The sequence below is a fragment of the Hypanus sabinus genome, chromosome 6 (assembly GCF_030144855.1).
Source record: "Hypanus sabinus isolate sHypSab1 chromosome 6, sHypSab1.hap1, whole genome shotgun sequence".
Classification (NCBI taxonomy): domain Eukaryota; kingdom Metazoa; phylum Chordata; class Chondrichthyes; order Myliobatiformes; family Dasyatidae; genus Hypanus; species Hypanus sabinus.
In genome coordinates, this window is record NC_082711.1 from 90,164,849 (window position 1) to 90,178,151 (window position 13,303).

Here is a 13,303-nt window from a genome sequence, read left to right on the forward strand (position 1 = left end):
TGAACCATTTTTCTGCCTAGTCCCACTGACCTGCACCTGGACCACATCCCTCCATACATCTCTCATCCATGTACCTGCCCTTCTTAAATGTTAAAAGTGAGCCCACATTTACCACTTGATCTGACAGCTCATTCCACACTCCCACCACTCTGTGTGAAGAAGCTCCCCCCCCATTAAACTTTTCCCCTTTCACCCTTAACCCATGTCCTCTGGCTTTTTCTCCCCTAACCTCAGTAGAAAAAGCCTGCTTGCATTCACTCTATCTATACCCATCATAATTTTATATACCTCTATCAAATCTCCCCTCATTCTTCTACGCTCCAGGGAATAAAGTCCTAACCTATTCAACTTTCCTCTGTAACTCAGTTTCTCAAGTCCCGGCAACATCCTTGTAAACCTTCTCTGCACTCTTTCAATCTTACTAATATCCTTCCTGTAATTAGGTGACCAAAACTGCACACAATACTCCAAATTCAGCCACACCAATGTCTTATACAACCTCACCGTAACATTCCAACTCTTATACTCAATACTTTGATTTATAAAGGCCAATGTACCAAAAGCTCTCTTTATGACCCTATCTACCTGTGACGCCACTTTTAGGGAATTATGTATCTGTATTCTCAGATCCCTCTGTTCTACTGCACCCCTCAGTGTCCTACCATTTACCTTGTATGTTCTACCTTTGTTTGTCCTTCCAAAGTGCAATACCCCACACTTGTCTGCATAAAATTCCATCTGCCATTTGTCAGTCGATTTTTCCAGCTGGTCCAAATCCCTCTGCAAGCTTTGAAAACCTTCCTTACTGTCCACTACACCTCCAATCTTTGTATTATCAGCAAATTTTCTGATCCAGTTTACCACATTATCATCCAGATCATTGATATAGATGACAAATAACAATGGAGCACACCACTAGTCACAGGGCTCCACTCAGAGAAACAAACCTCCACTACCACTCTCTGGCTTCTCCCATTCAGCCAATGTCTAATCCAATTTACTACCTCTCCATGTATACCTAGCGAATGAATCCTCCTAACTGACCTCCCATGCAGGACCTTGTCAAAGGCCTTGCTGAAGTTCATGTAGGCAACATCCACTGCCTTCCCTTCATCCACTTTCCTGGTAACCTCCTCAAAAAACTCTAATAGATTGGTTAAACATGACCTTCCACACACAGAGCCATGTTGACTCTCCCTAATAAGTCCCTGTCTATCCTATCTCTGGATAAGTAGATCCTATCTCTTAGTACTCCTTCCAATAATTTACCTACTACTAACGTCAAACTTACCGGCCTATAATTTCCTGGATTACTTTTAGAGCCTTTTTTAAACAACAGAACAACATGAGCTATCATCCAATTCTCTGGCACCTCACCCGTAGCTATCTACATTTTAGATATATCTGCCAGGGCCCCCACAATTTCAACACTAGTTTCCTTCAAGGTCTGAGGGAATACCCTGTCAGGTTCTGCGGATTTATCTACTCTGATTTGCCTCAAGACAGCAAGCACCTCCTCCTCCTCAATCTGTATAGGTTCCATGACCTCACTACTTGTTTGCCTTGTTTCCATAGACTCCATGCCAGTTTCCTTAATAAATGCAGATGCAAAAAACCCATTTAAGATCTCCCCCATTTCAATTGGTTCCATATCTAGCTGACCACTCTGATCTTCAACAGGACCAATTTTATCGCTTACTATCCTTTTGCTCTTAAGATACCTGTAGAAACCCTTAGGATTATCCTTCACTTTGACTGCCAAAGCAACCTCATGCCTTCTTTTAGCCCTCCTGATTTCTTTCTTAAGTCTTGTTTTTGCACTTTTCATACTCCTCAAGCACCTTATTTGATCCCTGTTGCCTATACATGTTATACATCTCTCCCTTCTTCATCAGAGTTCCATTATCCCTCGAGAACTAAGGTTCCTTATTCTTATTCATTTTGCCTTTAATCCTGACAGGAACATACAAACTCTGTACTCTCAGAATTTCTCCTTTGAAGTCCTCCCACTTACCAATCACATCCTTGCCAGAGAACAACCTGTCCCGATCCACGCCTTTTAGATCCTTTCTCATTTCTTCAAATCTGGCCTTTTTCCAGTTTAGAACCTCAACTCGAGGACCTGATCTATCTTTATCCATGATCAAGTTGAAACTAATGGTGTTATGATCGCTGGAACCAAAGTGTTCCCCTACACACAATTCCATCACCTGTCCTAACTCGTTTTCTAACACGCATTCTAATATTGCATCCTCTCCAGTTGGTACCTCTATATATTGATTTAGAAAACTTTCCTGGACACGCTTTACAAACTCTAACCCATCTAGACCTATGGGAGTCCCAATCAATATGTGGAAAATTAAAATCCCTTACTATCACAACTTTATGTTTCCTGCAGTTGTCTGCTATCTCTCTGCAGATTTGCTCCTCCAATTCTCGCTGACTATTGGGTGGTCTATAATACAACCCCATTAATGTGGTCATACCTTTCCTGTTTCTCAGCTCCACCCATATGGCCTCGGTAGACAAGCCCTCTAATCTGTCCTGCCTGAGCACTGATGTAACATTTTCCCTGACTAGCAATGCCACCCCTCCACCCTTCATCCCTCTGCCTCTATCACGTCTGAAACATTGGAACCCTGGAACATTAAGCTGCTAGTCCTGCCCCTCCTGTAGCCAAGTTTCACTAATGGCTATAATTCCATAATTCCACGTGTCAATGCATTCCCTCAGCTCGACTGCCTTCCCCACAATACCCCTCACATTGAAATAGACACACTTCAGAAGATTATTACCACCACACACAAACCTTCTATTTGCGACTTTGCATGAACTTTTAACATCATTTATTTTCAACCCTGTTCCACTATCTGCACTGATTCCCATCCCCCTTCAAATCTAATTTAAACCCTTCCCAATAGCACTAACAAATCTCCCTGCAAGGATATTGGTCCCCCTGTTGTTCAGGTGTAACCTGTCTCTCTTGTACAGCTCCCACCTGCCCCAGAACAGGTCCCAATGATCCTGAGATGTGAAACCCTGCCCCCTACACCAGTTCCTGAGCCACGTGTTCATCCTCCACAGCATCCTGTTCTTACCCTCACTGGCACGTGGCACAGGTAGCAATCATGAAATTACCACTTTTGAGGTCCTGCTTTTTAACTTCCTACCAAGCTCTCTACACTCACTCTTCAGGACCTCCTCACTCTTTCTTCCTACATATCATTGGTACTGATGTGTACCACGACATCTGGCTGATCACCCTCCCACTTCAGAATGCTGTGCACGTGATCAGAGACATCCCTGACCCTGGCACCCAGGAGGCAACAAACCATCCAGGAGTCTCTTTCATGACCACAGAACCTCCTGTCTGTACCTCAAACTATCGAGTCCCCTATTACTACTGTTCTCTTCTTCTTCCCCCTCCCTTCTGCACTGCAGAACCAGACTCAGTGCCAGAGATCTGGCTGCCGCAGTTTGTCCCAGGTAAGTCATCCCCACCAGCAGTTTCCAAATCTGTATACTTGTTGTTGAGGGGAATGGCCACAGGGGAACCCTGTTCTGCCTGCACTTTCCCCTTCCCTTGCCTGACGGTAACCCAATTACCTGTGCACTGCTCCTTTGGCGTAACTACCTCCCTGAAACTACCATCTATAAACTCCTCATTCTCCCGAATGATCCGGAGGTCGTCCAGCTCCTGCTCCAGTTCCCTAACGTGGTTCTTGCAGGTGTCATTGTCAGGGACACCTCCAGTCTCCCTGACTTCCCACATCCTGCAAGAGGAGCATTCCAACATCCTGCCTGGCATTCTCTCTACTCTAAACGAACAAAACAAAAGTTACCGGAATCTACCCTTGCCTCTGCCTGTTCACGTTTATTTATAATTGTTTTTCTTTTTGTACTTGTACTGTTTTAAACACACATTGGTTGTCCACTCGGTTGGTGGGGCCTTTCATTAATACTATTATGGTTATTGGATTTATTGAGTATGCCCACAAGAAAATGAAACAGAGAAAACCTACAGCACAATACAGGCCCTTTGGCCCACAAATGCTGTGATGAACCTGTACTCCGGAGAAATTACTAGGCTTACCCATAGCCCTATATTTTTCTAAACTCCATGTACCTATCCAGGAGTCTCTTAAAAGACCCTATCATATCTGCCTCCACCATTCCACGTCGCCCCATTCTACACACTCACTACTCTCTGCGTAAAAAAACCTACCCCTGACATCTCCGCTGTACCTACTTCCAAGCACCTTAAAACTGTGCCCTCTCATGATAGTCATTCCTGCCCTGGGAAAAAAACTCCGACTATCCACACAATCAATGGCTCTCTTCATCTTATACACCTCTCTCAGGTCACCTCTCATCCTCCGCCGTTCCAAAGAGAAAAGGACGAGTTCACTCAAACTATAAGCCATGCTCCCCAATCCAGGCAACATCTTTGTAAATCTCCTCTGCACCCTTTCTATAGTTTCCACATCCTTCCTGTAGTGAGGTGACCAGAACTGAGCACAGTACTCCAAGTGGGGCCTGACCAGGGTCCTATATAGCTGTAACATTACTTCTCGGGTCTTGAATGATGGTTGATGAAGGCCAATACACCGTATGCATTCTAACCACCGAGTCAACCTGCGCAGCAGCTTTGAGCGTCCTATGAACACGGACCCTAAGGTCCCTCTGATCCTCCACACTGACGAGTTCTACCATTAATACTATATTCTGGAATCAGTTTTGACCTACCAAAATGAACCACCTTACACTTATCTGGGTTGGACTCCATCTGCCACTTCTCAACCCAGTTTTGCATCCTATTGATGTCCCACTGTAACCTCTGACAGCCCTCCACACTATCCACAACACCCCCAACCTCTGTGTCATCAACATATTTACTAACCCATCCCTCCACTTCCTCATCCAGGTCACTTATAAAAATCATGAAGAGAAGGGGTCCCAGAACAGATCCCTGAGGCACTCCACTGGTCACCGACCTCCATGCAGAATAAGACCCATCTTCAACAACTCTTTGCCTTCTGTGGGCAAGCCAGTTCTGGATCCACACAGCAAAGTCCCTTTGGCCTCCTTACTTTCTCAATAAGCCTTGCATGGGGTACCTTATCAAATGATTTGCTGAAATCCATATACATCTACTGCTCTACGTTGAATGAGTTTAGTCACATCCTCAAAAAATTGAATCAGGCTCATAAGGCATGACCTACCTTTGACAAAGTCGTGCTGACTATTCCTAATCATATTATACCTCTCCAAATGTTCATAAATACTGCATCTCAAGATCTTCTCTATCAACTTACCAACCACTGAAGTAAGACTCACTGGTCTATAATTTCCTGGGCTATCTCTACTTCCTTTATTGAATAAAGGAACAACATCCGCAACTCTCCAATCCTCCAATCCTCCAGAACCTCTCCCATCCCCATTGATGATTCAAAGATCATCGCCAGAGACTCAGCAATCTCCTCCCTCGCCTCCCACAGTAGCCTGGGATACATCTCGTCTGGTCCCGGTGACTTATCCAACTTGATGCTTTCCAAAAGCTCCAGCACTTGCCCTTTCTTAATGTCTATATGCTCAATCTTTTCAATCCGCTGTAAGTCATGCCTACAATCGCCAAGATCTTTTTCTGTAGTGAATACAGAAGCAAAGGATTCATTAAGTATCTCTGATATCTCCTCTGGTTCCATACACACTTTTCCACTGTGTGGAAAACTGACTAGATTTTCAACAGCCTTTGAACGCCTTGGTTCCTGTACCCTACCATCCTTTCCCTGTCTCAATGGAATGTATCTATGCAGAATGCCACGCAAATATCCCCTGAACATTTGCCACATTTCTGCCATACATTTCCCTGAGAAAATCTGTTCCCAATTTATGCTTCCAAGTTCCTGCCTTGTAGCCTCATATTTCCCCTTACTCCAATTAAACACCTTCCTAACTTGGCTGTTCATATCTCTCTCCAATGCTATGGTAAAGGAGATAGAATTGTGATTACTGTCTCCAAAATGCTCTCCCACTGAGTGATCTGACACCTGACCAGGTTCAATTCTCAATAGCATATCAAGTACAGTGTCTCCTCGTGTAATCTTATCTACATATTGTGTCAGGAAACCTTCCTGAACACACCTAACAAACTCCACCCCATCTGAACTCCTTGCTCCAGGGAGATACCAATCAATATATGGGAAATTAAAATCTCCCACCACGACAATCCTTTCCAGAATCTTTCTCCCTATATGCTCCTCTATGCTCCTGTTACTATTGGATGGTCTATAAAAAACACCCAATACAGTTACTGACCCCCTCCTATTTCTAACCTCCACCCACAGAGACTCAGTAGACAATCCCTCTATGATTTTCTCCTTTTCTGCAGCTGTGTCACTATCTCTGATCAGCAATGCCACACCCCCACCGCTTTTGCCTCCCTCCCTGTCCTTTCTGAAACCTCTTTAGCCTGGCACTCCAAGTAACCATTCCTGCCCCTGAGCCATCCAAGTCTCTGTCATGGCCGCAACATCATAACTCCAAGTATTGATCTATGCTCCAAGCTCATCCACTTTGTTCATGATGCTTATTGCATTAAAATAGACACATCTCAAACCATTGGTCTGAGCACGTCCCCTCTCTATCGCCTGCCTATCTACCCCCCCCCCCCCCCGCCACCCCACTGTCTCCAAGCTTTCTCTATTTGTGAGCCAACTGCTCCTTTCTCCGTTTCTTGAGTTTGGTTCCCACCCCCCCAGCAATTCTAGTTTAAACTCTCCCCAATAGCCTTAGCAAACCTCCTTGCCAGTATATTGATCCCCCTTGGATTCAAGTGCAACCCGTCCTTTTTGTACAGGTCACGCCTGCCCCGAAAGAGGTCCCAATCATCTAGAAATCTGAATCCCTGCCCCCTGCCCCAATCCCTCAGCCACACATTTATCCTCCACCTCATCCTATTCCTATTCTCACTGGTGCGTGGCACAGGCAGTAATCCCGAGATTACCACCTTTGCGGTCCTGCTTCTTAACTTCCTTCCTAACCCCCTGTAGTTTGTTTTCAGGACCTCCTCCCTTTTCTTGAGCTGAAATTGCTATCGCTCTGCTTACCAGCCCAAAAGCTGTAGTCCTTCCTTTATCCGTGATTCAGAGATACAGTATGTGCTGATTTAGCAATGCTGCCAAGGCTACTGATACATCTAATGACAATACAACATGTCTCAGTCAGTACCCATGCTGTTAATAGAATGGCACATGGAGTTACAATGTAGATTTCATAACAACCTCAAAGTTAACTAATTATATCAATGCGATACTTGCTTTTTTTCCTATTACTAATGATTTGAGAACATGAATTAATGTGTATTTCAGAATGAGACCCATGTACAATGTAGTGGGGGGAGATGATTGATTCCCTGACAAAAATAGGAACATATACAGTACATTTCTGAGCAACTGGAGCATTTTACCCCTCCCAATGAAAATAAATTCCAATTTGTTCTCTGAGAGTAACTGAAGTTGGCTCTATGCAATGACAGAGTTTCTCTGGATAAAAAGTGTTGCCAATTAAATAGATTTATTGTTGGTTGTAGAAAGTAGCCTAGAAAACATTTGGTTAATTGAACAAAAATGAAATTATTCTCTACTCTTTCATTTAGTAACAAGACAGCAACATTTACAGATTGTCTTTTTAATAGATTTCTATCGTTTGTGCTGACAAAAATAATTAAATATTTTTTCAGCAGGTTATAATGAGTGTAAGTTTAGAAAATTAGCATCTAGTAGTCAACATTCAATAGACTTACCAAAGATTACAATATTACAGTCATGATTACATCTTAGACTAATGTGTGTCATGCATTAAGGAGTTCATGCTCCTCATCAGTTCGTCCAATTGCATCCGGGTTTGATAATGGGTCCAGGTCAGCGAAAAGTTTAAACCATGTAGACTGGTCAGTTGAACTTTTCGGAGCACCTAAAAGCACAAGAAATAATAAAGTGTAATCACATTATTTGACAATGCACATGAAATATTATGTTAATAAATCTGGTGTTATAGTGTCTTAATCTTAGGGGAAAGAAGTCTAAACATTTTGCTGGAACACAATCACAACTGATGTTTGTTAATATTTCATGCTGAATCTAACTAAGTTTTACCTGGAATGAATAAATTAAGTACATCTGCCAGACTGTATTACATGGTATTTTATAAATGAGGTTTCATATTGTAATAAATGACAGCTGGAGTTTTACTTAAACAAATTCTGCATAGAAGATGAAATATGATTTCGAGCCTCAGTGTAACCAGATCATAGAAGCTGAATAAATGCTCCTCTGCCAACAATCTGAATTCTACAACTATGTAGTATCGCATCTCCTACAGGGTTCACAATAAATATTAAAATAGGAAGTGCAACAAAAATCAATCGCAAACTGTTTGGAATGTTCCACTGACCGCAAACAGTCAGGGAGAGATGGAGGAACAAACCCATAAGCTCCTTTCTGAAAAGGGTAAAAAAGTTCAGCCAATTATCCTGTGAGTTTCAGTCAACACCACCAAGGAAGCCGAAGCATGTTTAAAGGATGTGTGAATAAATTCCCAGATCTAGATGTTAGTAAAAGACAAAAAGGAAGAAATTCTGGACCATCAATTGTCACTTCTCTGTGGCCATAATAAAGGATTAGAGGCCTGTTGTTTAATTTGAAGTTACAGCATAAAACTTTTTGTTGAAAAGCACAGATTAATCAGGATTCTGTTTAGAAAAGAGTCTGTGAAACTAACTTGACAACAGGTGATATGGAAGTGCATTATGGACTGTGCATTTAACATAGTCCATTGGGACTTCAGCAAGTGTTTTAAATCAGGTCTGCAATTCAGGATTGCTTGAAAAGCGCATGGAAGCAATGGGGAAGTGGGAAATGGGATTTGAAAGTGGCTCTGTGGCAGTAAGCAAAGAACAAGTAGTTCCGTAGCCAGAGATACTTTTGTACTCAAATGATCTTACTGATATCACAATTATTTGCACATGGCCCTGCTGAGACCACACTTCTGCAGATTGATTCTTGTTATTTAATAAAAGGTATATTTGCAACCATAAAGGGAATGCAATAAATTAATGATTAATGATTTCTGAGATGAAGGAGTTGAAAAGAAGCTTAAAAGAATGAAAGGTGGATATTGGACCCCTTTGGGTTCAGGTGTAACCTGTCCTTTTTGTACAGGTTGTACCTGCCCCAGAAGAGGCCCCAGTGATCTGGGAATCCGAAGCCCTGCCCCCTACACCAGTCTCTCAGCCACACATTAATACGCCTGATCATGCTTTTGCACTCGCTAGCACATGGCACAGGCAGCAATCCCAAGATTACCACCCTAGAGGTCCTGCCTTTCAGCTTCCTATTTAACTCCCTGAATTCCCTCTTCAGGACCTCCTCCCTTTTCCTACCTATGTCACTGGTACCAACGTGTACCAAGACTTCTGGCTGGTCACCCTCTCCCTTCGGAATACTCTGCACCCAATCCGAGACATCCCGTACCCTGAAAGGTGATTTTAGAGGAAAATTCATACTGTAATTCTGGAGCCTGAGAAGCTAGATGCTGGAAAGGACTGTCCTGAGTGAGGAGTCAGAAGTCACCAGTCTGATATAAAATTCAATGCTGTTACTGTGAACGGACTTAAGTCCTGAAAGATTACTTCCTCACAGTTTTGTGAAGATTGCATTAACATTACTACAGGGCATGTGATCATCACAAAGCCTGTGTTTACTACTCATTCCTAATTCCCCTGAGCCGAGTAACCAGTCACGAGTCAACTAAATTGGTGAGTCTGGAGTCACTCACAGGGCAAATTGATTAAGACTTGACAGACTTCCTTCCCTGAAGGACATCCATGAATCACATATCTTTTTTTAAACAATCCAGTATTTTCAGAGTGAGTAGTACTAACTTTTTTAATGCAGAACTTAATTACTCGCCTTTGTTCCCCAGCTACATGGTGAAAATATTAACTTACGATATTAGCCCAGTAACATAGCCACTCTGCTACTGAACCTACCGTGCAAACTTTTTCCAAACAGAGGTAAACATTATCAGGAACTTTGATGTACTGAATATTCTGTCAAGACCAATGCATTTCAGTTAGACAGACTTGTTGCTTTCACACCCACTACTAAGGATCTCATTTAATAAACTTTACCCTGCCCCACATATTGGATTTTGAATATCTCAATTCATGCACCATATGATATTCAGATACAGCGCGCACACACACACACACACACACACACACACACACACACACACACACACACACACACACACACAGCCGATGGAACAAAGACCTTTTAACAGATTCTTACTCATATCCCCAATGAATCCATTTGGCTGCTCTTTTGATTGAGATGCAGGTTGAAGATTGAGGCCGACTGCCGTCCAACCTTAAAAAGAAATGAGCAAAGTACTCAAACACATGGAATGTGTATATAAAAAAAACTGCAATACACATGTTTTTACACTGCTGCCAGTTATTGAGGACATTTATGAACAGATGTTGTAAAGAAACATAATCAATCAGCTTTAAACCATTCTATAACACACACAACTTGTCACAAGTAAAAAATAACCTGCTGGAGGAACTCAGTGGGTCTGGCAACATCTGTTTGTCATAATCTGTGATACTAATCCATCAACACTAATTGGATTAGTATCACAGATTACAAATGTGCACGGTATAACAGAGCTATTTTGTGAATTTCAAGTTATGTTATTTTGTTTCAGTTTGGTTGCAAGCAGTGAAAGACTTGTTCGTTAGTGTCTTCTTTCATTTCTCTCACTGGGTGACAATATCAACGAGAAACAGAGTACACTACTTCTGAATTGTGCTCATTGGTGCCAGGTACAGCACAGCAAACTTCCGGAAACAAGATCGTCCATTTTAATCATGCAATACACTGGTGCTAGTGTACTGGCATTGTTTCATGATTGCCACATGTACCAAGATACAATGAAAAGCTTGTCCTGTGTACTCTTGATACAGATCACATCATTGCACAGTGCACAGAGGTAGAGTAAGGTAAAAAGAAAAGACAATGCTAAATAAGGTGTAAAAGCTCTTGAAAGAGTGCAGTACAGGTAACCAATAAAGTTAAATATCATAACAAGATAGATAGTAAGGTCAAGAGTCCATTTTATGGTACAAGACTTCCATTCACCAGTTTAAAGACAGTGGGACGGAATCCGTCCTTATGCATGGTGGTAGGTGCATTCAGGCATCTGTATCTTCAGGGCAGAAATGGCTTGTATGAGGGGGCATAATTTTACGGTTATTGGAGGAAAGTAGAGCGGGGGGATGTCAGAAGTAATTTTTTTTTAAAAACAGAGAATGGACATAATATGACATTTTGACTCCTGTACCCAGTGTCCTGAGTGAAAACATGTGTCAAATGCCCTCTTCAACACACTGTCCTATTACCACTCCACTAACTTTTGTCCTTCACAAAACTACTAACCACATTAACAACTGTCATTCAGATCCCTAACACAAATGTGTTACCTATCATAAATTGGTTATATACAAAAGGCAGAAACCAAAACAAACATGTTCACCATCACATTAAAATAAGAACTGTACCAATGACAAACACATTTATTCCAAAAGAGCTTTTTTTTTAAAAAAAATTGGCTATTTGCTTAACCCAACATTTTCTGATTCAAAAATGATCTTTTTATCATTGTAATAAATTGAGCAGGAGGCGATGCTGAATTAGACGTGTTTTTCCTCCACTGTCACTACAGCACTCCAGCTTCTCTAGCATTCAAGCAAATATTAATTTAAATTATTTAACCAAGGTCAGCCAACTGCAAACCTCCTGGTAGTGAAACTGCCACGGGAAGTGTCTACATCAATCACTGCCCTGTAATTTGTATGCAAATTAAACTCATGCATACATCCTGCCTGAAATCAGGGCAGGCCCCCTGACGATAAATTTTTATTTCAAAATTGAGAGTCCATTTTTGAAAGGTACAATAAGATACCACTAAATAGAAAGCACTTCTCATACTTGGAATAACTTTTTCTTTAGAAAGGTGAAATGCTTAAACACAATACTGATTTTGATAGGTGATTATGTGTACAATTTTTAAAAAATTGATACATATTTATCAATGAAAAAACATACTTTTTTTCCTGGGATCCGTTAATGGGCAAGATGAATATTTCATTCCATATCTATTTTGATGGGAACTCAGTTTGAAGAACAAGACAAATTAAGGAAGTTAAATTCCTACTATAAAAATAGCTTAAAGAAAATATTAGATAATGCAAAGGTCATGTAATATTTGCAAGGATATTTTTTAAAATCACTCCTAATACCTGGAATATATATCACAACCTCTCTGAACTCTCCAGGTCTCTATTTCTGTTACTACTTCCACTTATTCTTTTTTAATTTTTGTGCTCAGCAAGGTGAAATACGCATACTGTACACTGGAATGCACTCCACAGCAAGCAACCAACACCAAAATTCAGTCGACCCAAGTCCAATTTCACTTAAGTAAAAATAACAAAATAAGTACAGATGCTGGAAATCTGACAAAAAAAAATCACAAATTGCTGGAAACAAGGGCTTGAGACTGGAAAAGTTAAATTAATTTCTCTTTCCACAGATGTTTCCTGACTTGCCGTTTCCAATACTTTGTTTTTGTTAATACATAGACAGGTGTAGTGTGAACTAGAACACACTCCAACCACATCCTTTTACTGTGCTCTTGTAGAATGAGATGCCAGTTGGTGCAGAATTTGAGAATCGTTTGCGCTACAAACCCATGACAACTAGGAATTGGACTGGCATATAGAACAGAATTATTTCCAGTTTATTAATTTCGATTGCACTGAAGTCAAAAGCAAAAATCTAGTATCCAACAACATGACTAGATCTCTCTTTCTTTAATCTAATTGGCTGTCATGCACATTTCATTCTGTGTTACCCATGGTAAAATTCATATCAGGATGGAATATAAAATTGAATGCACTTGTAAAGGGAAAAAAAGGCTGCTGATTTACCCATGCCTACTGACCCAGAGGAACTTACACCTATTTGATTCCAGCTCTCGTTCTTCTACCTGAAGCAACAAATACTCTGCTGGAGAAATCAGTAGGTTGAGTCGCACTTGTGAGGGGAAAGGAACTGTTGATGTTTTGGGTCAAAACCCTGTATTGGCACTATGCTCATTTGTTGACTTTTTGTTCTCCACATTACCTGTCTTTTGCTCAGAGAACAGTATTACAGAGGGGACGTCTGCAGCATGG

The 13,303-nt window shown here is 41.4% G+C and overlaps 1 protein-coding gene across 8 annotated transcripts in view; it reads right to left on the minus strand.

The window, feature by feature from the left end:
• ica1 (islet cell autoantigen 1) overlaps nt 1–13,303 on the minus strand; it is a 139,962-nt gene that overhangs the window by 28,028 nt on the left and 98,631 nt on the right. For 5 of the 8 annotated variants that reach the window (XM_059972603.1, XM_059972601.1, XM_059972600.1 and 2 more), the window contains 2 exons: nt 10,356–10,433; nt 6,761–7,974 (listed from right to left, as the gene is read on the minus strand). In XM_059972603.1, coding sequence (XP_059828586.1) covers nt 7,853–7,974; nt 10,356–10,433 — 200 coding nt within the window. In that variant the 3' untranslated portion in view covers nt 6,761–7,852. Of the gene's footprint in view, nt 1–6,759; nt 7,975–10,355; nt 10,434–13,303 lie in introns of those variants that run through there. The other 3 variants (XM_059972604.1, XM_059972606.1, XM_059972605.1) reach the window with 3 other exon arrangements.